The sequence below is a fragment of the Hyperoodon ampullatus genome (assembly GCF_949752795.1).
Source record: "Hyperoodon ampullatus genome assembly, chromosome: 13".
NCBI classification, from domain to species: Eukaryota; Metazoa; Chordata; class Mammalia; order Artiodactyla; family Ziphiidae; genus Hyperoodon; species Hyperoodon ampullatus.
Window position 1 is genome coordinate 29,038,914 of NC_136926.1, and position 25,655 is coordinate 29,064,568.

The 25,655-nt window shown below is 39.1% G+C and overlaps 1 protein-coding gene across 1 annotated transcript; it reads right to left on the reverse strand.

The window, feature by feature from the left end:
- Positions 1-2,030: 2,030 nt before the first annotated feature.
- SEH1L (SEH1 like nucleoporin) lies at positions 2,031-25,655 on the reverse strand. The gene is made up of 9 exons (XM_079717289.1): positions 25,471-25,655; positions 22,789-22,839; positions 18,212-18,358; positions 15,193-15,404; positions 9,271-9,369; positions 7,856-7,996; positions 6,959-7,116; positions 5,587-5,737; positions 2,031-2,721 (listed from the first exon to the last, which is right to left on the reverse strand). The coding sequence occupies exons 1-9, from the start codon at positions 25,579-25,581 to the stop codon at positions 2,514-2,516; spliced, it is 1,278 nt and encodes a 425-aa protein (XP_079573415.1). The 5' UTR covers positions 25,582-25,655; the 3' UTR covers positions 2,031-2,513.

Genomic DNA, 25,655 nt, shown 5'->3' on the forward strand with positions numbered 1-25,655 from the left:
GAATCTTGAAAAACAAATCAAATCCTTAGCTCTAGAGCTGAAAGGATGCTATTTGAGTGTAATGAGCAACGCTCTGCCTACACCATGGCCACACGCTGGCAGTGAACTGCTGGAATGTGCCCAATGTTCCAGACTGTCACTCACCCTGAATCCCTTGTACCCAACTCACTGTCCTTCCTTCATAAAGTTCAAGTGACTGGAGGTCTCCCCATGGCACCCAGCAACCTGACAGTGACAGGGATCTACACTCCAAAGTATTTGCAGGAAAAGAGCCTTCACTGTGATGCCAGACTGCCCAAATCTCAATGCTCTCACTTCCTAACTGTGCAGCCGCACACAAAGAGCTTAAACCTGCAGGTGTCCTCATCTGTAAAATGGGGATAATCAGAGCACTTGCCTCAGAGTTTGCTGTGAGGATGAAGTCACTTAACTTGCATCTAAAAGAGCACTGGCAAGTGGAGGCACTCAGCAACATTAGCTATTATCTGACCAACTGAAAAGGAAGAAATAGTAATTCCAAATCTCCAATTCCAGGAAGAGCTTGAAGTGGCCCCATGGCCAAGGGTACCTTCCAGGGAATTAGAAGAGACACCTGTCCAGTTAGGAAAGGTGGACGTCTCACATGGCTTCCCTTTACCAACTGCTCTGAGTGGTAACACCTCAACCTCCAATATCCAGCACCTTCTACAGTGTGACCACAAGGTATGCGTCCAGGTTAATCTCCCACTAGCTCCCCAAATGAACCTTGTTCTTTCATTGGACTAAAACTTAATCCTCTGCCTGCACACGCCCTGTCCTCTTCTACATTTGGGCCATCACCCTGGACTCCACCCTCTTCCACTTTAAGTACTCCAACATGTCACAATCCCACATCCCTTCCAAATCCTGCTGACTCATATAAATCACTTTCTTTAATGCCTCCTGCACCGTTCAACCTTTTTTACAAAGCTGAATCCTCATTACCCTTTGTAAATTCTGTAACTGTCTTCTTCCACTAGAATGTGTGCCGACTACCTTTCTGTTTTTTTTACATATCCCAAAGTGTTTAGCACAGTATCTTGCATATAGAAGATGCCCAATGTTCACTAAATGGGAGGACCTGTCTCAATTCATTACCCCATCCTACCCCACGTACATCTATAATGATTGAAATCTAAAAGACTTGAATTCTTTTTTTTTGTTTTGTTTTTGTTTTTTTGCAGTACGCGGGCCTCTTACTGTCGTGGCCTCTCCCGTTGCAGAGCACAGGCACCGGACGCGCAGGCTCAGCGGCCATGGCTCACGGGCCCAGCTGCTCCGCGGCATGTGGGATCTTCCCGGACCAGGGCACGAACCCGTGTCCCCTGCATCGGCAGGCGGATTCTCAACCACTGCGCCACCAGGGAAGCCCAAGACTTGAATTCTTAATTCTGAGCTAGATCCAGACTTAAAGTGAGACCTCTTGCTTTGAAACTCGAGAAGTCTACTGGTCTAAAACAAGTCCTTTAACAGAAGGAAGACCTTGCCTTAAATTAAAATACAATATACTTTATAAGCTCTTTATCCTTTGCATGTTAAGAAGCTCTAGCGGTTTGACAGGAAAGTGTCTATTGATAGGAGAGTGTCTGTGAAAATTAGATTATAAGTTATAATATACATTTATAACAACTATACCATCTGTGTGATTAGCTGATAAGACACACGAAATGCTGTTCAAATGTCAAGTAGACATTTGTTGATTCTAGATGTTAGTCTGCATACTAACTTTCTACCTTCTAAATAAATGCCATGATCATCCCCTAATTTCCGATTGTTTGGATTTTTTTTTAGCAATATGATATTTTAAGGAGATATAAATAAGCTTTACCAACCATCAAATAAACTACATTCTATTTTTATATGGCAACAGATTCATATCTTTAAAAATATATTTTATTAAATAATCTACTTGGAGAATAATTACAAAAGCTTTAAACAATAATTCCAAGTAGTGAAAGGCAGTTTCCTTTAAAAGAAAAAAAAAAAAAAAAAAAAAGACCAAACAGTCCATATTATGTTTTGCTGCTTTATACACAGGAATGATTTATTTTAAAAACTAGTCAGTTGCAACATTAGCCTGTAAAAATCAAAAACATTTTTTATTATGTCTCAAAGGCAAAGTTAACTTTATAACGATATGTTTTCACATTAACCAGTATGACAAACCATAAGAAACTTAACGCCATAACAGTTCAAAATAAAATGTACAGAACAGGCACTTTGAAGTCAGCTATTGTGTGTAACTCTCACAGTTAATGTTATGTGTACACATCTCATATTTCATCAAAGGTTATCAACCAATGAAGCAAATATTCCTTTGATGCAGAAGCACAAACACATTTAGGTTCCAAACACCATGTTCTGGTTGTAATACGTGCAAGACAGACCCTAAATTAGAAAAATCTTCTGAAAGAAAATGAAGAAAAACAAAAAGCCAGGAATGAAAGCATTTACAAGCACTTGAATAAGGCCTTTAAGTGTTAAATCAGTGTTTTTTAAACCCCTTCATTCTCAGGTAAGGGATTAAGAGGCCGAGAGAGAGATCGTCTGCGAGGGTGAGGATACTGGAGGCTGGCAGTGTCAGCATCGCAAGAGTGCTCTATCAGAGGAGGAGGAGGAGGAGGAGGAGGAGGAGGAAGGAGCTGGGCATAACTGGACCATCTCGATCCAGCCCGTGGGGAATCCAGAGGGGGAAAGAAATACCTGAAACAATGAAGACAGGAACAAAACACCAAAACAAAACAAAAACAACAGAAAAAAAAAAAAAGAAAAAACAGAAGAAAAAGAGAAAAGTAGTAAATACAAAGAGAACCAAAGAGGAAAAAGCACATGCTAGAAAAAAAAGCTTTACTATATTCATGCCAAAACTAACGGAACATAATAGCAAAATCAAGACCCTTACTCAAATCAGGCTCACTTAAGCAAGTATAGAAACTTGAAAAAAGAAATACAATCTGTTAAACTTAAAATGTTAAAAAAAATTATCAGTATGAATGTTACAAAAAAGACATTAATTTTATAATTTAAAACATTTTCTAGTCTCTCAGAAACATATTGATGCTCTCCTGTAATTTACAAATCAAATAAGCTTTTTCTTTAAGCAACACTTCACTTGTAGCAGCAGCACATTTTTTAGTGCATACATGATACTGAGGACCAATTCAGATAGACTTTCACATTGTATGGCCAGCTCTGCAACATACTTTTGAAGAAACACAATCTTTGAATGTACTTAGATGTTTTTCTGCAAAAAGATTAGTACAAAATTTTGATAAGTAAAAGGGCTCAAAAATATGTCCTATTGTTATTCTTCTGCCATTTTAAAACTTACCCGTAATACTTTAGCATTTTCTCAAAAAAAGATTTATAGCTTTGTCATCAGAGGATATGAACTAAATGAAGCAGCCAACAAAATTAAGAAAATCCTGGGACATGGAATGTGGAGGTTAACATGCATGCACAATTTTAACAGAGTTTTATCTGCTTCTTATACTATGTTTCCAAATTTTGACTTGAAGGAAAACTTAAGCCATGAAATCACACCATAAAAATATACAAGCACATATTAGAAACATTTATCTCTTTAGTGAATATGAACTGAAAACTTACAAAGATGTTTTCATTTTACTTCTAAATTATAAATGAAGCAATACCAAATGTTGTTTGGCTACAAACTGTACAGCCAAGTTACTTTCACTACTACTTCTCTCACTCCTTCACTAATACTTTTTAAATATTACAAAGAAATAACAGAGTTGTACTGAATAATATCATGTATAAACCAATTCTACAAAAGGTAAACAAATTAGCACTCAAAACAATCTTTATGAAAAATATTCAATCTTCAAATTAAAATTATAAAAATTCATTTTAGCTTACTGTTTTAGAAAATAAAAGACATAAGTCTATATATAGTCTCCAGATGGAATAAAGTGATATTTTCCCTCCTCCCAACTAGCAATGAGGATGGTAACAATTCTTTAATTTTAAATCCCATGTTCGTTTCAGAAACATTTCAAAAAATTGTTTTGGTGACAATGTCTCAACAAAAAGCCTCTCCATTTATATTTCAAAAGTTTCAAATAATGTCAATAAACTGGCTAGCACAAAAAAAAATGATATACACTGTATTTTTAAAGGCCTTTTGGACTGCGTTTAGTAGTAAGCAGGCTGTTGGTGTATCTTGGGAGAGGTCAAACGGCGCTGGGGAAGGGGAAAAGGAGCTTGCTTCCCATTCCTGTGTGCATGCAACAAGCAGCAAAACAGCAAAGTTACTCCAGTTAGCTGGTACTCAGCTGTGCTTTCTGTTAAAGGACATAATACAAATGGAGAAGGGAAAATGCATCACAGATCTAACACACATGGTTATTGGCACAATAAGAACACATCAAAACTTCAAAGCTCTTTACAAAAGAAAATATGCAGTACAGGCAGCAACCAAAAACCAGATTTAAAAAAAAAAAATTAACACTAGTATCTTTGCTTCATGAAATAATCTTTATAATCTGATATCTTCTATGGTAACCTGAAATTGTTTTCATGTAAATACTTAAAAATCAAAAAGCAGGACTCCTTTATAAAAATATAACAATATAAAAATAGTTGAGGAGGGCTTCCCTGGTGGCGCAGTGGTTGAGAGTCTGCCTGCCGATGTAGGAGACACGGGTTCGTGCCCCGGTCCGGGAAGATCCCACATGCCGCGGAGCAGCTGGGCCCGTGAGCCATGGCCGCTGAGCCTGTGCGTCCGGAGCCTGTGCTCCGCAACAGGAGAGGCCACAACAGTGAGAGGCCCGCATACCGCAAAAAAAAGAAAAAAAAAAAAAAGTTGAAGAAATTTAAAATACAATTCTCTTCTTTCACTTAAGTTGACAACAGGACAACCACGTGACAGTTTGTTAAGGCTGTGCTTTGAAGTTTCCTAAATAGTGTTCCAAATTATTCACGAAGGCATATTAAAATAATTTTGGCTTACAAATTCACATTTGAAATTTGAATATGAAAACAAAAGGACAACTCTTTAGATAACATTAAACATTCTTTGAGAATCTAAAATACACTAACAATTCTAAAAATCAAGAACTCAGAATTTACCATATCCTCTTACAATCTCCATGAAAATTTTAAACACACACAAAAAAACATATAATGTACTCACTTTTATAAAGCCTTAGTTCGTGTGTTTTATTTAAAATTTCAGTTTAACCTAACTCAAAGGCCACCCTACCAGCACTAGCAACACTAATGCTCATCTGGGACTACGATCCTCAGTACTGTCCCAAACTTCCTCCTCATCTTATTACTTCAAAGTTATATATGTTTCTGGAAGACCACTAAATTTCAGCATATAATTGAGTTTGTTTAACGGCCTCAGAACCTACCTGTAAATATTATGACCAAGTAATAAGCCAAATACAGAGCTACCAAAGTGCCTCCTTCTCTTCTAGTGCCACAATTACGTGTGAATTTCTTGATTCAATCTTAAAATCCATGAAATAACACACCTTCAGTATGGCTACCAGAATGATTTAAAAAGAAGATAATTTCTAGTTTTCTCACAAAACAGCCTACCTGCCAGCAGAAGATCCGTTTAATGAATTCTGAAGATTTGGGATATTTGAACCTAGGGAAGGATTTGAGTTTCCCTGCTGAGAGCTCCCATTGACAGGGCTCCCATTACCTTTCAGAATACCAGTACACTTCCAGTTGTCCATATAATTAGCTGAAAGGAAAATGGTCAAACTCATTAACATGACTAATACCTATGTTCCAGGACACAAATCTACCATTAAAGAAATAAAAGAGACCTACAGGCTACATATCTCTCAGGATAAATGGTAAAGACATTTTTTTAAATGAAACACATATATCTCAATTTTAACAATTATTTTTTGAAGTTTTTAAAGAAATACTAATTTAAAAACAAAGCTCTCACCACCCATTTCCTTTCCTTACAAGATAAATATTAACAGAGACAATTCTCTAAGCTACCACATTATTACATTAAGTTAATATCAAAATAAAATTCTGTCTTCATTATAATGAATTTCAGTTCTGATGTGTGGGTAACAGAGTCACCTTCTCGGTTAAGCGAGTACAAGTCATGTCCTCATGGATGTAGGTAACAGAACCTCTGGGGTTTGAGTGGCTTATCCAACTTGGCCTAATTGTTTGGATGCAAAACTGGTCACTGCAGACACTGAGCCCAGGAGATCCAAGTTAGGCAGGACAGGGCAGCAAAGACCCTGAGGAAAGGGACACCTGGGCTGGTTCTACCACAGCCTAAAGCTGATCATAGGAGACTCAGCCAAACTGCAGTTTGGGAACAGTAACTCCTCAGGGGAAATGAACGAAGCTATAACTTCGAATCCTAAAGATGGGATGCCACCGACTAGAGTGGTACACAGAGCCAGTCGATAAACATCCGTGGAGAAGTGCAGACCACGCCACAGCACCCACAGTCTGTGTCGACCGTCCAGACCGCCTTCTCTGCTTGGCATTTGTAAGAAACTTTTAGAATCAGTGGCCTCAAGATTCTCTAACTTTGGGGAGCTGTAGAGAAGAAGTGGGGAAGATACTGGATTTTTCTTCTCTTAAGGGCTTGTTGGCTAAAGCAATTGTTTAATCAAGTAAGAGATGACTATATCCTGAGTTTGTAGAGAAGTCCCACAAGTTACACACATAGCAAATGGTATCTTTGGAGGTAGTGTATATTCTGTTACAATTAGTTTTACTTTGTTCCACATGGAAACTTAAACAATTCAATTAGTCAATTACTGCTATGAACTAGGTAAAATGATAAAGATTCAACACAATACGAGACATTAATTTAAAAGTAACTGTAGAAAGATAATTTTTTTTCAAAATACTTCAGAGTTTACATTGCTAAGTGAAAATTCTAAAGTAGCATCATAAAGCAACAATTCCTCCAATGAAATCTTACCTTTCCACAACCTGACACAGCCATCATCTCCTGAAGATGCCAGCACTGTCCCTGTTATATTCCAACTCACTCGCCAGACCTGAGAATTATGATTATCAAACTGAGCCACTATATGGATTTCAAATTTTGTTGGCCCACCAGAGGAAGTAAGTTCTTTCCTGTTAATAAAAAAATTTTCCTGAGGAATTCTGAGTACGTACACACATACACACACACACACACACACACACACACACACACACACTGTTCTAAATTAAAAAATACAAATGGTCTCACATAACACGCCATATCAATGTCATATTCATACTTGCCCCCCAACCTCCGTAGCTTACTGAGAGATGGGCCATGTCACTTTCATTTGATTCCCCAGTACCTGGCATGATCCTACCACATAAAAGATATTAAGTGACTAAAGAGGATTTTATTCCCCCCAAAAGGTTGAGGAATAAAAGAGATGATAATGATTAATTTTAAAAGAAAAAGTAGTAGGAAGGGAAGAATAGGAGAGAAGGAAAAAGGAAAAAAGAAAAGAAAAAGAACTGAAACTCACAATTCCAAAGTTAAAGCTAAATAGATTATTCACAATAATGTCTCAGTGCTAATTTAATTTTCCCTAAGTAGACTGCCACCTCTCATTCCTTCAAACATTTATAGAGTGCAATTATATTCAGAGGATCCAATTCATTCTAGTATCTGCCTAAATAAAACACAACTAAGAAAACATAAATCTCCTCTCTTTACTCAATTCCCTATTCCCAAAAGTCATATATTTGTAGATAAAAGATTCATTAAAGAATCCAGTCTTCAGACCACTGTTGCCTCTACACCCTCCTCCACAAATGAAAACAAGCAAGAGGTAAGAGAACTTTCAAATTAGTAATTGTTTCAAAAACTCACCTCACAGGCTTTAATGTAAAAATTCTCACGTCTTTGGTTGCTATGGCAAGAATGTGGAAAGACCGTCCCAAGTTTGGAGCAAAGGCGATATCGTGGACAGGATCTGTGACTGTCAGGAGGGTTTCAGCTTTCGCATATTTCCTAAATGAAAAAACAATTTACGTTAAAATTATCAGAAATGAAAATTTTAAAAATCCACATGTCTAGGTATCTCCATTTTCTCCATCTCGCTCACAATGAAGTAGTGTTTATCTCTGCAATATATAATATGTCCAGCCCCAACCCCCAGAAACTGTGAATGTGACCTATCGGAAAAGGGCCTTTGCAGATACAGTTAAGGATCTCAGGATGAGAGAGAAACAGACATTAGAGAAGAAGCCATGTGAAGACACAGGCAGAGATTGGAGTGATGCAGCTCAGCCATGGAACTCCTGGAGCCTCCAGAAGCTGGAAGAGACAAGGAAAGAGTCTGAAAGCAGCACAGCCCTGACAACACTTTGATTTCAGATTTCTGGCCTCCAGAACTCTGAAAAGAAACATCTCTTTTAAGCCACCAGTTTGTAGTAATTTGCTTTGACAGCCCTAGGAATGTAATATAACCTCCCAGGTTTCTTCCTTTAATTTTTTTTAAGTTTAGCTTAAAACAGAGTAACTAAAACTTAATTAGAATGAGATCTTGATTTGTTAGCCATTAACATCTTTTTTAAGAAAAAGGGTACCTGAATTTCCTAAGATTTGAGTGTAAAGAAAAAAGTTAAGCTGACAACAGCAAGAATTGAGTTTTTTAAGTGATGATAAAGGAAGCTACACCAAAGTCTATTTCCACACCTCAGGAGTGTTAAACTACCATCTGATCCTGTTATTCTCCAACTGAGAAGTCTTTCAATGGCTTCACATTACCCTTAAGATAAAAATTAAACGTTGAATAGTAGGTCTTGCAGGTATAAGCCTTCCAGATTTCTCATCACACTCCCTTTTACCTATTATGTTCCAAGCACAGTGAAAATATATTGGCTCTTTCTCAACACATGCAGTTTTCTCCATCTGGAATGTATTGCCCTCTTTGTCTGGCTAACTTCTATTCATTCTATGGGTCTCCTTTTGAATGAACCTTCCTTGCCCCCTCCCCCTAGGCATAATCTCTTAACATCCTGATTCTCCCAGTTTATAAAATTCATCACCATTTTTCACCTTTTTTTTTTTGTTTTCCCTTCATGATGGTACATACTGGGAGATCAATTACCTTTTCCTCTACACCACTCAATTTTATATTACCAGAGCAGAGAACTTAGCGTATCATAGGAAATCAGTAAATATGGGACAAATAATGCATAACTGAGTTAATGAATAAAGAAATAACATTTTAAAAAATTAAATGCAATTCAGAACAATAACTAAACCAAAGCAGTACTGACCTGGTGTTTTCATTATATTCGAAAATCTGAACCTTGGCCATTGCGTTTGGGCTGCTGTCATCACTTCCTACAGCGATCATGGGGGAATGAGCACGAGAGCTAGAAAAGAAAAGTAAAAGATATTTTACATAATTATAAAGTTAATGCACATTTAGTTCAGAGAATTAAAAATGCATCCAGCAGCCATGCAACCCACCAGTCAGCGTGTCACTGCAGACCAGACCCCTGCCACGCCCGGCACCACACACCCAGGAAGGGTACCCCAGAGGTCTCAGCCTGGGGACTGAGGACACCAGGCTTTCACCTTGTTTTTAACCACATTTTCTTACGGCTGAGATAGAAAGTAGTCCTTTTCCCAAAACAAAAGGCTTCAAGCAGTTAATAGATTTTTTTTTTTAAAAGACACCTAAGAGGCATTAGAATTTTTCTTTCTAAAAGATCTGGTCATTAACTATAGAATGAAAAGTAATTTTATGGTGACCAAATTCATGGCAAAAAGATTTTTACGTGCTTCGTACAAAAAGAACCCCACCCCGATGGAGGAGGAAAAGTAGAAAAAGACCACCCTCAGGAAGGCATGCCTGTCATTCTCTAGTCTCCAGACTCATTTGTGGTCAACTGAGTTTTGAAAAAGGCAAAAGATAAGCAATAAGAGAGTGAACTCCACTGAGGTGGACTCTAGGTTGAATCATTTTTTTTCATTTCTATGTCTAATTTCCTAGATATTGATATCCTTTGCTTCCCCCATCCAGATTAAGTAATACCTCTATGAACATGACATAGAGGTATTGTTTAACCTTTGATCTTGATATTGTGATCTGCCAATTTCATAAAGCTGAAAACAAAATGCGATAATTAAAAAAAAAGGTTTAGGTGTTTATTACTAAAGCTTCTGATAACGACATCACCTAATATAAGGAAAAAACCAGGTAGGGACTTCCCTGGCGGTCCAGTGGTTAAGAATCCACCTTCCAATGCAGGGGACACAGGTTCGATCCCTGGTCGGGGAACTAAGATCCCACATGCCTTGGGGCAACTAGCCCACGTGCTTTGGAGCCTACACGCCACAACTAGAGAGAAGCCCAAGGGCTGCAACTAAGACCCGACGTGGCCACAAATAAATAAACATTTTAATTAAAAAAAAAAAAAGAAAAATACCAGGTAAACTACAAAGTGCTATAGTAATAAAATAAAATTACAAGTTACTTATTATAATTCTTGGCTACTCAAAGGGATGTAAATCATAGTAATTTCTATATCTTGCAAAATTTCTTTTTTCAATGTTCCACAAATGTATTTATTTCAGCAAGGACAAGTACATTTACAGTAATATATTCTAAAATTACTGAAAATATAAATTTTTAAAATATTCTAAAAAATAAATTATGAAACATCCAGATAACAACCTGAAATGAGGATTATCTCATTTGTATACCCATAAATAAGATGATCACATTTAAACCATTTTCCAAATATGACTCATAATTAAACAGTGAGCAAAACCATCCAACTCTCTGACTGAATACAGGAGACTGATCACCTGCATCTCCTTCCTACGCCTCCAGGGAAATGATGAAAAAATAACACTGTAACAGCGCAGAAATCAGAATGTGCCATCAGAAATCATGAAATCTGGAGGATTCCAGGAAGCAAAAGGAGATCAGACAGTTAAAAAATGCTAAGGTAAAAAGAGCTCAACAACTATCATTAAGGAGGAAATTCTAGGAGCTCCAACCTCTAATCAATAAGCAAGTAAATAACGAATCAATCAATCAACCAATAGTAATGAGTAATGGGGCAATCATGAATTGATTCATTTAATAATCTGCAATCAGAAGAGCCCCATGGTTGGCAGCTGACTCTGCTCTAGGCTAAAGAAAGTCTGAGGAAGGATCCTAGTGAGATGATTAGAACTTATAAGAGGAGAGATATGAATCTGAAATAAAGTAGCACTCCAAAGCCGGCAGGGAGAGGGACAAGAAGAAAATACATTAAAGTGCTCTATCCCCCAAGTCAAAACCTCCTGACTTTGGCAATTTGGGGGTAATGCCCACCTGCCAGCTCCCTCTTGGTTGCCCTACAAGGAAACTCTGCCAAACCACTCCACCTACTTAGTCAAAACTCAGCCAATCCCCTAAGTAAGAGAATGAGCTGTTAAGAAAACAGCATCTAACAGGAGAAAAATACCAACACCAGTTCTCTCTAGCAGCCATCACAGTCTCCTGTTCATAAACACAAATACATGAGCAAAGACTAACATGCACTTGAGAAAAACAAGGAGTGTGACAGTTAAAGACCAAGGTATACAAACAGTTCTTTGAGGAAACAGATCTTTGAGAAAATATAAAACAGCCTATAGTCCACATCATACGCAGATTCTACATTTGTAAACTGACCTACTTGCTAAAATTTATTTGCAAAACCAAAAATCCAATACTTGGGGCATTCATGGGCCTTCCTGTTTCAGCTTCATGCTGAAAAACCAGTGTCTGTTTTGCACTCTATTTACCATCATGTTTTCTGCATTTTTGTTCTTTGTGTTGATTATTTCGCTGTTTAAAATGGCCCCCAAGCGCAGTGCTGACGTGCTGCCTTGTGTTCCTAAGTTTAGCAAGGTCATGATGTTCCTTATGGAGAAAATACCTGTGTTAGATAAAAGCTGCATTCAGGTGTGAGTTAGTGTTGTTGGCTGAGTTCAATGTTAATGAATATATGCTAAATAAGGTGTCTTTAGACAGAAATACACATAAAACAAGGTTAAGTATTGATCAGTTAACAAAAATGTGATCAGAGGCTGGTGGCACCTAATCCTGTATTTCCCCTGGGAGGGGTGGCTCAGTATTAGCTAATTCAGTGTTCGCAGCAACTTGATAGAACATAACTACTGCAAAAAAGGAGACTTGACTGTAAATCATAAAACGTAAAATTTTTAAAAATTTTAATTAGGATCCTCAGAGAAATGTTGTATCCATGTAACAAAAACTGACTGGCATAAAAAAAGGAGTTATCAGAGAAAAAGAAAGACTTCTTAACAATTAAAAATGATTGCTACCCCCACCAACCCCCAACATCACTGGATGGTATAAAATGGACACCTGAAGAACAAGTTGGAGATCTGGAAGACAGAGTAGTAAATCTCCAAACAATTTTAAAGAAATAGAGAGTAAATCCAAGAATAATCAAAGATGAATTCCAGAAGGACAGAATCGAGAAAACAGAAGGATAAATTATCAAAGAATCCTAAAATATCCCCAATCTGAGACAAGGACCTTCACCTTAAAATGGACCACTAAGCATCAAGCAGGATGAATTCAAAAAAGACCAACATCTAATAGTGTATGTCTGGATTTACTTAAAAATAATCCAGTTTTGGGCTTCCCCGGTGGCGCAGTGGTTGAGTCCGCCTGCCGACGCAGGGGGCGCGGGTTCGCGCCCCGGTCCGGGAGGATCCCACGTGCCGTGGAGTGGCTTGGCCCGTGAGCCATAGCCGCTGAGCCTGCACGTCTGGAGCCTGTGCTCCACAACGGGAGAGGCCGCAGCGGTGAGAGGACCGCGTATCACACACACACACACACAAAAATAATAATAATCCAGTTTTTTTTGTTTTGTTTTGTTTTATTTGTGAAGGTGGGGAGGAATATACAGATTAAACAAGAGTAGCTTTGAATTACTGTAGCAGGTGATGGATATGTGAGGCTCTGCCTATTATACTTTTAGTATATTTGAAATCTTCCCTAACAGAAAAATGTTTTAAAAGAAAAAATACCTGGAAACATCCTGGTATATAAATTTTAGAATTCTACTACCTTAAACCATACAAAGCAATTCTAGGAGTTTTAATGACCCAAGTGTGAAAGGCAAAACCAAAAACCTTTCAGAATACACTTAACAACATCAAGGTGGGGAAGAATTTCTCAAATAAAAAAACAAAAAGCACTATAACAAATATAGAAAGACTGTTAAGTGTGGCTATATTAAAATTCAGAACTTTCTGCAGACTATCAACAGTCATGATAGTGTCAAAATAACAAACCACAAACTCGGAGAATATACTTGCAACTCATAGTAAGACAAAATCCTAAAATCTTCCAGAAAGACTAGGCTACCTACAAAAGATCCAGTATCAGACTGACCTCAGACATCTCACCACCTAAAGTTTAAAAGATTCAAGAATAGTACTTTGAAATTCTTACATTTGGAACTTGGCCGAAGTTCTAAAACTAGCCAAACTACAATTAAGCATGGAGAAAAATTAAGACATTTTTGGGTATGCCAGAATTCAGAAAGTTTGCCATCCATCCCATATAGGAAAAAAAGTTACTTTAAGAGGTATGCGACCAAAATGAAAACAAAAAATCCAAAGGCAACTCGTGATATGGAAATTGTGACAGCCAAGTATAACCCAGAAGTAAAGGAATCAGTAAAGAGAAAAGAGCACCCATCAGGAGTTAATGCCAGATTATTCTGTGTGAACGACAGTTTTCATGAAATAGATTACATTTATGTCTGTAATGAATATTTACATAATCTAGTCTTATAAATTTGGTTGCTACTTAATATTTAGAATCAACTTGTAGTCAAAAGATAAAGTACTTATATGTGTACTTAACACATATAACTTAACATTATTAAATGTTTACAAAACGTAAATAGAAACATTGTAGATCTTGTCACTGTATAAGCAATATAACAAAATATTAGGAAATGGGAGGGTGAATGTGTGGTAGAAGCAAATAAAAGCTAATTTCCCCTTTTTTAAAAGAGAGGTGAGTCAATATATAGTCTAAAAATTGATAAATCACTAGAGAAATAAATATTTGAAATTAAGATAATTACCAATATAACTAAACAACTATTAACACTTCCACAAATAAAATATCTTGTCATACCTTCACTAGTGGAAAGCTTTTAAGTGTGCTAAAGTCATCTTTCACAAAATGAGTATAAATACTGTCTAAAGATAACACAGCAAGAACCAAAGGTATAAATAAATCATTTAAAAATAAAATAGGGCTTCCCTGGTGGCGCAGTGGTTGAGAGTCCGCCTGCCGATGCAGGGGACATGGGTTCGTGCCCCGGTCTGGGAGGATCCCACGTGCTGCGGAGCAGCTGGGCCCGTGAGCCATGGCCACTGAGCCTGAGCTCCGGAGCCTGTGCTCCGCAGGGGGAGAGGCCACAGCAGTGAGAGGCCCGCTTACCGCAAAAAATAAATAAATAAATAAATAAATAAATAAATAAAAATAAATAAAATAGTGACTACCAGAATTAAAATCTAAAAACAAAACTACTAACAGCGTTTGTTTTTAGGGAGTAAGGGAACTTTTACCTCTCATTTTGTACTCTTCTAGATTATTTGAATTTTTTTATCAGGTGACTCATTACTCTTTTAATTTTAAAAAGTTTAATAAAAATCAACTATGATACAGTCTTAGAATCACACTCTACACAGCAGTTAAAGGAGTAAGGAAGGACTAGTTACACTGACACATGGGAAAATGCCCATGATGTATCTGTAAGTGAAAAAGGCAAATTGCATGAAAGGAAAATGTTATGTCTAAACATGTCTGTGTGTTTTGTGTCCACTTGTACATGATAGCATATACTTTTATTTGCATATATTTGTGTGTTTATAAACACACAAATTAAATATTTGTTATTAAATATTTATTTTATATGCATGGAAAAAGTCCAGAAGGCACACCAGAATATTTACAGTGGTTGGCTTCTTCTGTGGAGTAGAAATAGGGGTATAAGACACATGACAGGGTGGAGAAGAGAGAATTTTTATTCTACATAATATACATTTTTAAAAATAGTGAACAAGACTACTTAAGAAAAGCATTTTCAAAAAAATAAACCATCTGATGCTAAGTGTAATAATTACTAGGCTTATATCACCAGAGGATTGCTGTGTAAGCATACCTTGAAGGGTTCCAAGAAATACAACTACAGCTTAGCTTGCATGAGATCTCATGTTGCAGAGACCACTGGCTGAGATTCATGACGTCTGGTGCCTCGTAGATTCTGACTATACCATCTGCTGAGCAGGTTGCTAACATAAGACCCATATGCTTAGGAGCAAATTTCACGTCGGTAACGGATGTTCTGCTGTCCACTAGCGTTGTCCTCTTGACCTGAAAAAAAATTAACAATTTAAATTAAATTGGACTTCCCTGGTGGCGCAGTGGATAAGAACCTGCCTGCCAATGCAGGGGATACAGTTTGGATACCTAGTCTGGCAAGATCCCACATGCCGCGGAGCAACTAAGCCTGCACACCACAAGGAAGAGTAGCCCTGCTCGCCACAACTAGAGAAAGCCCTCGTGCAGCAACAAAGACCCAACACGGCCAAAAATTTTAAAAAATTAAATTAAATCTTAAAATAAATAAATTAAATACAAAAAAAAGGATGGCAGAGTGGAAAGAACACAGGCTCTGAAATCACACAGAGCTCCTCTGCCACTTACTAGGTATATAACCTTGAATAAGGTATTCAAAACCTGTGTGGGCCTCAATTTCCTCCAAAGCACTTAACAAAATACCACATACACAGCTAGCAATCAGTAACAAACCAGTGACCTATAATCAATACTCCCTCTATGGCAGAAGAAAGAAGGCCTTACGAAGTCTAACTTTATTAAATTAGGTAAGTATTCTCCTCTTAAGCAGATAGGTCAGTAAACCAGAAAATGTTAGAATTTTCATATGGGCAGTTTTGTCATACAAAGCAGGCCGCAAGCCGCAAAGTAAAAGAATTAAGATTCTTTAACAGCAGAATGGAGGGTGTGAAACTTCTTCCATCAAGTGTAAGTGTTAGTCCTACTCAGACCGCTACCATCCACTTTTAAAAGAAGGCATATAGTAGAGACCAAGCGAATGGTACGAAGCTGGCATTCTGGTAATTAGAGAATATCAGCATAGCATGTACCAGTTACTGTCTGGCACCTAGATGAGATGATTTTTGACTGAAAATGTCAATAAAATTTAGAAATCAAGAGTTTACTATCTATGGTTACTGAAATACATCTTAAGGTGTCTGAATATCAAAAGAATATCAAACTTCAAAGATAGCATAGCATCTTTGCAAACTTTTGTCTAAAAACACCACTGAATAATTAATAACACAAATGCTGAAATATCAAATGTATTAATGACAGTGGATGTAACTAAAGACAAATAATTAAGTTCGAAGAAAAATCCTTTCTATGCCACCACTCCTAAACCCAACCTATAGTATGCTAACTGATCCATCTCAGACTGACTGCTAGAAAAATCCTTTCTATTCAAGAAATGTCTCTGCTCCCCTGCCCTTAAGCAACTGTTTGCCTGAGGAAGGCCCTGGTGCAAAGGCAATGAGGCCAACCCCTCCCATCATCTACAAAAAAAAAATGTCAAACAATATGAATAGTATGCAAGCTACAAACCTACAGTAATTAAAACAATGTGTTATGGCCTAAGAATAGACAGACACCAATGGAATAGAGTCCAGAAATAAACTCTCCATATATGGTCACTTGATTTTCAACAAGGACGTCAAAATCATTCAATGGGGAAAAGACAATCTTTTCAATAAAAAGTGTTAGAAAACTGGATATTGACATGTAAAAGAATGAAGTTAAATACTTACCTTATACCATGTACAAACATTAACTCAATATGAATCAAAGACCTAAACATGAGAACTAAAACTACAACACTCTTAAAAGAAAACTTTGGGGAAAAGTCTCCATCACAATGAACTTGTCTATGATTTATGATACCAAAAACACAAGGAAACAAAAGAAAAAAATAAACCAGACTTCATGAAAATTTTGTGCACCTATGGACACTATCAAGAGAGTGAAAAGGCAAATCACAGAATGGGAGGAAATATTTGGAAATCATATACCTCTTAAGGAATTAATATCCAGAATACATAAAGAACCCCTACCTACAACTCAACAACAAAAAAATGGGCAAAAGACTTGAAGAGACATTTCCCTAAAGAAGTAAAAGGTTCTGGTAACAATTCCAGTTCCAGTGGGGGTGGGGGGTAGAGGCTGTTCACCACACAATTCTGATGCCAGCAGGGTGTCCAAGGAGAATTCAACTCAATTTTGACACTAACTACCAGGAGATAGCATCAGATTCCACGAGCTCAGAGTTCAGTCTCACAAGGCCACCCTTCTTCAGATGCCAGTCGAAAACCCAGGTTGTTACCTGTGCTTCTAACTGACTGGTGTAACTCAGGGACAGTCACATGGAAGAGATGCACAGGCTGGGGACAGGTGCCCAAGGCTGGGGAGAGGTGTGGAGCTTCCATGCCCCCTCCAGGAACCACTCTCCCCAAATCTCCAGGTGTTCACCAGCCCAGAAGCCTCCGAACCCTGTCCTCTAGGGCAGGGGTCCCCAACCCCTGGGCCATGGACCAGTCCCAGTCTGTGGCCTGTTAGGAACCAGGGCGCACAGCAGGAGGTGAGCAGCAAGCAAGCAAGTGAAGCTTCGTCTGTATTTACAACCGCTCTCCATTGCTCACATTACCACCTGAGCTCCGTGTCCTGTCAGCATATGCTGAGTTGTATAATTATTTCATTACTTTATTATTACAATGTAATAGTAATAGAAATAAAGTGCACAATAAATGTAATGTGCTTGAATCATCCCGAAACCATCCCCCTTTGCCCTCCCTGTGGAAAAACTGTCTTCCACGAAACGGGTCCCTGGTGCCAAAAAGGTTGAGGACAGCTGCTTTAGGGGTTTTATGGAGACATCATTACACAGGTGTGAATGACTACCTCATTGGCTATTGGTGACTACATCAATCCCCAGCGCCTCTCTCCTCCCTGGATGTCAGGGCGGGTGGGACTGAAAATCTTACCACCCCGAAGTGTTCTTGGAAAGACCACTGCTCCTCGGGTGCTCATGTCCCCCACCCACCAACCACTGCTAACAAATGTCTCACCCAATGGCTCTGTCCACGCAGTTTATCATTCGATTCTCCTACTATTTCTTCCCAGACAGCAGCTGTTCGGTCAAAAGAACAGGAAGCCAAAACCTGTCCAAATTCAGGATGGGCCCATGTCACACGCCACACAGATCCACTATGTGTCTGAGGAATTACAAAAGCAAAAAATGAAAAAAGCTGAGTTTAGTCACTTGAAGAAACAGAATACAGATATTTTTACTTCAACAAAAGGAGAAAGCTATTCAATTTAACATTTAAAAAGTTAAATTCTAGGGAATACCCTGGTGGTCCAGTGGTTAAGATTCCACTTCAGGGGGCATGGGTTTGATCCCTGGCCGGGGAACTAAGATCCCGCATGCTGTGCAGCGCAGCCAAAAAAAAAGTTCAATTCTAGCATTTTTAACGTTTAGAAGATACTCTGTATTTAGGATTGCAGCCCTTCTAGAGTCAAATTCTTCTAACATTTTACTAATAATGAAAAATCCAGCTGGATAAAGTTGACCTCTTTCAGTGCTAATAACAGTTGGAGACTTGGTTCAGAGTTTAGCCTAACAAAGCTTTTAAACAGAGATTCTATCAGTCCACTGTTTTTTTTGTTTGGTTGGGTTTTTTTTTTTTGCGGTACGCGGGCCTCTCACTGTTGTGGCCTGTCCCGTTGCGGAGCACAGGCTCCGGACACGCAGGCTCAGCGGCCATGGCTCACGGGCCCAGCCGCTCCGCAGCATGTGGGATCTTCCCAGACCAGGGCATGAACCTGTGTCCCCTGCATCGGCAGGCGGACTCTCAACCACTGCACCACCAGGGAAGCCCTGTTTTTGTTTTTTTTTTACTTGCAAATTTCCTCTATAGGAAACATCCACCTGATAAATAAGAGTAATCAAAATTATATGCTTCAAAAGCCTGACAGTATAAGAAACCATAGCAACAAAATGCTTAAATGATTCTGATGTCTGGCTAGACAATGGACTATTCTAGGAAAAGAGGCAATGAGAACAAATATAGAGAAGTCCAAATCCTTGTATTCTGAGGAAATAATTTAAAGTTCAATAGCATTATCTTTATAGATGAAAAATGTCAAATTAGTTCAAATTACTATTATCCAACTTTTTGTTGACAAAAAAAAAGGCAGAAAAGTCTTAAAGCATTTCACATCAACAGAATTCATTTGTGCTTTCCAGTAAAAATACTGTATGACAACAAGCACCAGTCCACCAATGATGTTTACAAAATCTGTTTCAAGCTTCTGTATATCTAACACTTTTATACTCAATAATCTCAGAACACTTTCATAATCCAATAATTTCTACATGGTAACAGTGTCATCATCCAATGGTAAACTTTGCACCCCTCCCTTTTTTTTTGGCCGTGCCATGCAGCATGCAGGATCTTCATTCCCCAACCAGGGATTAACCCATGCCCCCTGCAGTGGAAGCACGCAGTCTTAACCACCAGACCACCGGGGAAGTCCCTGCACCTTTATTATTATTATTTTTTTTTGCGGTATGCGGGCCTCTCACCGTTGTGGCCTCTCCCGCTGCAGAGCAAAGGTTCCGGACGCACAGGCCCAGCGGCCAGGGCTCACGGGCCCAGCCGCTCTGCAGCATGTGGGACCCTCTCGGACCGGGTCACGAACCCTTGTCCCCTGCATCGGCAGGCGGACTCCCAACCACTGCGCCACCAGGGAAGCCCTTGCACCCTTATTTTTTATCCTTTGTTCTGTCCAGTCTTTTTCATTTCACCTTTCTTATTTTTACAGGCTATTAAGTAAAAGATGCACTAGGGCACTGAGATTCTGCTAAATGTTAGATTCCCAGTAAAGCACAATCTAACTAAAGAATAAGGATTGCACAAAGGTGTTCACCACAATAAAAAGGAAACAACTAAAATATCCATCAGCTAAACAAAATAGGGTATATTTGTTGTTATATTTGTTTTGTTGCTATAGTTATGTTTAAAAACAAACCAAAGTACTTATGAAACATGTTGTTAAACTAAAAAGCAAGAAATATGAGTCTCCTTTTGGAGTGATAAAAATAAGTTTTGGAACTAGACAGAGGTAGTAATTGTACAACACTGTGAATGTAATAAATGCATTCACATTTATTTGTTTACTTGAAATGGCTAATTTTATGTTGTGTGACTCTCACCTCAATTTAAAAAAAGGGGAGAGGACAAAAGATTTGAATAGACACTTCACCAAAGAAGATAAATGAATGGCAAATACACACATGAAAACACTATCAACATAATTAATCATTAAGGGCATACAAATTGAAACCCAGTGAGACACCACTTCACACCCACTAAGATGGCTATAATCAAAAAGACAGATTGGAACCCTCATACATTGCTGGTGGAATATAAAATGGTGCAAGCACTCTGGAAAACAGTCTGGCAGTTTTCAAGAAAGTTAAAACATACACAGCCCAGCAATTCTATTCCTACATATCTAAGAGAATCGAAAATGTTTGCACTCCCTAACACCATACACAAAAATAAGCTCAAAATGGATTAAAGACCTAAATGTAAGGCCAGACACTATCAAACTCTTAGAGGAAAACATAGGCAGAACACTCTATGACATAAATCACAGCAAGATCCTTTTGGACCCACCTACTAGAGAAATGGAAATAAAGACAAAAATAAACACATGGGACCTAATGAAACTTAAAAGCTTTTGCACAGCAAAGGAAACCATAAACAAGACCAAAAGACAACCCTCAGAATGGGAGAAAATATTTGCCAATGAAGCAACTGACAAAGGATTAATCTCCAAAATTTATAAGCAGCTCATGCAGCTCAATAACAAAAAAACAAACAGCCCAATCCAAAAATGGGCAGAAGACCTAAATAGACATTTCTCCACAGAAGATATACAGACTGCCAACAAACACATGAAAGGATGCTCAACATCTTTACTCATTAGAGAAATGCAAATCAAAACTACAATGAGATATCATCTCACACCAGTCAGAATGGCCATCATCAAAAAATCTAGAAACAATAAATGCTGGAGAGGGTGTGGAAAAAAGGGAACACTCTTGCACTGCTGGTGGGAATGTGAATTGGTACAGCCACTATGGAGAACGGTATGGAGGTTCCTTAAAAAACTACAAATAGAACTACCATATGACCCAGCAATCCCACTACTGGGCATATACCCTGAGAAAACCATAATTCAAAAAGAGACATGTACCAAAATGTTCATAGCAGCCCTATTTACAATAGCCCAGAGATGGAAACAACCTAAGTGTCCATCATCGGATGAATGGGTAAAGAAGATGTGGCACATATATACAATGGAATATTACTCAGCCATAAAAAGAAATGAAATTGAGCTATTTGTAATGAGGTGGATGGACCTAGAGTCTGTCATACAGAGTGAAGTAAGTCAGAAAGAGAAAGACAAATACTGTATGCTGACACATATATATGGAATTTAAGAAAAAAAAATGTCATGAAGAACATAGGGGTAAGACAGGAATAAAGACACAGACCTACTAGAGAATGGACTTGAGGATATGGGGAGGGGGAAGGGTAAGCTGTGACAAAGTGAAAGAGCGGCATGGACATATATACACTACCAAACGTAAGGTAGATAGCTAGTGGGAAGCAGCCGCATAGCACAGGGAGATCAGCTCGGTGCTTTGTGACCGCCTGGAGGGGTGGGATAGGGAGGGTGGGAGGGAGACGCAAAAGGGAGGGGATATGGGAACATATGTATATGTATAACTGATTAAATTTGTTATAAAGCAAAATAAAAAAAAAAATCTTTAAAAAAAAAAGAAAATGTTTGTCCACACAAAGACTTGTATGGCATGTTCATAACAGCATTATTCATAAGTGCCAAAAACTAAAAACAATCAAATTGTCCATCAAATAGTGAATGAATAAATAAAGCGTGGCTTCATCTATACAAGGGAATACTACTCAGCATTACGAAGGATCGAACCACTGACACATGCCACAACATCAATGAACCTCAAAAACATGCTAAGGAAAGTAGGCAGAAACAAAGAACTACATATTGTAGAATTCCATTTATATAAAATGTCTAGAAAAAGTAAAACTATACAAATAGTTCAGTGGTTGCTTGGGGCTTAAGAGGGAACAAGGATTGACCCCAAAAGGCACAAGGGAAACTTCAGGGTTGATGGAAGTGTTCTAAAACTAGATGGTGGTTATGGTTGCATAACCGTGTAAATTTACTAACACTCGTTGAACTGTACATTTAAAATTGATGATTCTCAAGATACATAAAAATCTACCTGAGTAAAACTATTTTTTCTAAAATGCAAGAAATAAAACTATGTACAAAACATCACAACTATTAAAAAATATATAAAGGAAAAAGGTAAGAAATACTGAGATGCAAAAAATAATTAGAATGATACAGAATTTCAAATTTTTTATTCTTAAATTTTCTGAAGTGTATTTGTTACTTTAATAGTGAAAAAAATGTAAGTAAAAGATATAAATTTTACAATTCTCTCAAAGCTGAACAGCAAGTCACTAATGCTACCAAATAGTAAATGTTTCAATTCTTTCAAATCACTGTAAAAATAAATACTAACCTTCCAGCTAGCAGTGCAATGCCAATCCCCACTTTCACTTTTATCCCAGACCTGTAAGAAAAAAGATATTTTATACCAAGAATTCCTACAAATTAATAGGAAAAACATTAACATTAGTCAGTACGAGGGCAAAGGAAGGGAACATAAATTCACAAAAGAATACAATCAGTAAGTAAACATTCACTCATTCAACAAAATATTTATTGAGAAACTTGGATACGTCAGGCACTGTGCTAAGCACTGGGGTCAAGGAACCATTGCTCTACTAGTTAATGGAGACAATATCAGTTACAGTCAAGTCTGGTTACTTATAGCCATTATGTCCTAGTTATGTCCTAGAATGTCACAGTAAGCAGTGAATTGGCGAATACCAAACCACTCCTCCCGGGGAAAATACTGATAGGTGAGATTCACAGGAGCCTCTGGTCACAATATATTTGTCAGCCAATCGATACATAACCTTGTTTTATGTGTGTATGTTTAAAAACACCTTAGTTGGTATACATTATTGATTCAGTAACACTGAACTCACTGCCAACAGTAGCATAACTCACGTCTGAATGAAGCTTCCCTAACACACACTTTCTCCATAGGGCACATCACAGCCTTCTTGCTTGTGGAAACTCTATGCAGCACTACACTTGGGGACCACTTCAGACAGTGGAAATCACCAAAAAAAGAACAAAAATGTGAAAAATGTGACAGTAAATAGACAATGAGGACACTTGTTTACATTATGAAAGCCTGAATCATAAGGCAGAGTGTCACCTGTCCAACCTCAGCTGGGAACGCACATCTGACAACTCTATAATTTTTTTGCCACCCAGCTCATGTCAACAAACAACCATGAGCATTGACTTTGGGGTTACAAATAAATTTTAAAGAATAAGCAAATTCACAAATACAAAATTTGCAAATAATGAGGATCAACTGTATATATAACGAACAAAAACAAAACATTGAACGTTACTACCAACAAAAAATAAGATTACAATAACAACATGACATTTTAACCTGTGTTAAAAAAATGTAATGATAAACAGTATGGTGGTTCCTCAAAAAACTTCAAATAAAAATAGAATTGCCGGGCTTCCCTTGTGGCGCAGTGGTTGAGAGTCCGCCTGCCGATGCAGGGGACATGGGTTCGTGCCCCGGTCCGGGAAGATCCCACATGCCGCGGAGCGGCTAGGCCCGTGAGCCATGGCCACTGAGCCTGCGCGTCTGGAGCCTGTGCTCCGCAACGGGAGAGGCCACAACAGTGAGAGGCCTGCGTACCGCAAAAAAAAAAAAAAAAAAAGAATTGCCATGTGATCCAGCAATTCCACTTCTGGGTCTGCACCCCAAAGAGTTGAAAGCAGGGCCTCAAGGAGATATTTGTTCACCCACATTTATACCAGCATTATTCACAACTAAAATGTAGAAGAAACCCAACTTCACTGACAGATGAGTGATAAGTAAAATGCGGTATATGCAATATATATTTTTAGCCCTTTAAAAAATTTTTAAGTTTAAACATTCCCTTTTTCAGGAAGGAAATTATGACATATGCTACATGTATGAACTTCAAAACATTACCCTAAGTGAAATCAGCCAGTCACAAAAAAGACAAATCCTGTAAGATCCCACTTATATGAGGCCGCTAGAATAGCCAAAATCAGAGACATAAAGTACAAGGGTGGCTGCCAGGGGCGGAGGCCGGAGGGACCGGCTAGTTATGCTTAACGGAGACAGTGCGAAATGAGAAGGTTCTGGAGATGGATGCAAAGATATGAACATACTTAATACCACTGAGCTTCACGCTTAAAAACGGTTAAGGTGGTAAATGTTGTTACGTGTGCCTTACCACAATAAAAAATAATTAAAGATAAAAAACTGCAATGATAATGCCCGACACGGACAAATATCACACTGATACTCTTCACCGGCAGTTGTAACACAGTACAACCTGCAAAAAGGTAATTTGCCAATTACTCTCAAAAGCTTTTAAAATATTCACTAATTTCTCTACCGGAATGAGTCTAAGGAAATCATTCAGAAAACATAAAAAGCTGGATTAATGAAGATTTTCACTGCAACACCACGACAGACAAAAGCTCCGTACTGGACGACACACTAGGTCCTAGTGACTTGGAGGCTGAGCTCTACTCGGATAAGGAAACACACTCGGCTAAAGGACGCTAATTATCGCGACACTCCCACGGCGGGGCGGGCGGAGGGGCGGGTGAGAAAACCTGGGCCTCGCAACACTTGCAGCCCGGGAAGTGGGGCCGGCTCACCCCACCCACTGTGTCGGCGCCCCCGCGACCCGGGTCCCAGCCTGACCAACGAGGAGCAGGGCCTTGGCGCCTGGAGGCCAGCCGGGCGGCCCTGCAGAGTCGGCGGGACCCGCGCGCCCGGGATCCCCCGCGGCAGGAGCGCGCACGCCGCCGTGACGCACGCACGCCGCCGTGACGCACGCACGCCGCCGTGACGCACGCACGCCCCGCAGCCGCGCGGAGGCGGCCCAGGCGGCGTTGACTCCACAATAGCTAGGAGGAGGGCGCCCGCCAATCGGCCTGGGCTCCGGACCTCGTGCCCGCAGCGCGCCTCAAGTCGGGAGGAGTCCACTCTCCACGCACCCCTCCGCTCGGACGGCGGGCCGTGCCCGCTCCCGCTCCCTTCCGGGCTCGGCCCCGCGCGCACCTTGACGCTCTGGTCACTGGAGCAGGTGGCCATCCGCCGTCCGTGGAAGTCGAAAGACACATCGTGGATGAGATCTTTGTGGTCCGCCGCGATGCTGCGCGCCACAAACATGGCTGCGCCAGCCCCTCCCTGTTCCAACAGAACGGCGCGGCGGCGCGCGGACCGCAGCCCACCCGGACCTGGCT

What these genes read in the sequence shown, in the direction of transcription:
- SEH1L (XM_079717289.1), bottom strand. Translation starts at nt 25,581, where the DNA reads ATGTTTGTGGCGCGCAGCATCGCGGCGGACCACAAAGATCTCATCCAC. An exon ending in CCAGTGACCAGAGCGTCAAG is followed by an intron (nt 22,840 to 25,470) that starts GTGCGCGCGGGG and finishes TTTTTCTTACAG; the next exon opens with GTCTGGGATAAAAGTGAAAG. An exon ending in GAATATAATGAAAACACCAG is followed by an intron (nt 7,997 to 9,270) that starts GTCAGTACTGCT and finishes TTTTTCATTTAG; the next exon opens with GAAATATGCGAAAGCTGAAA.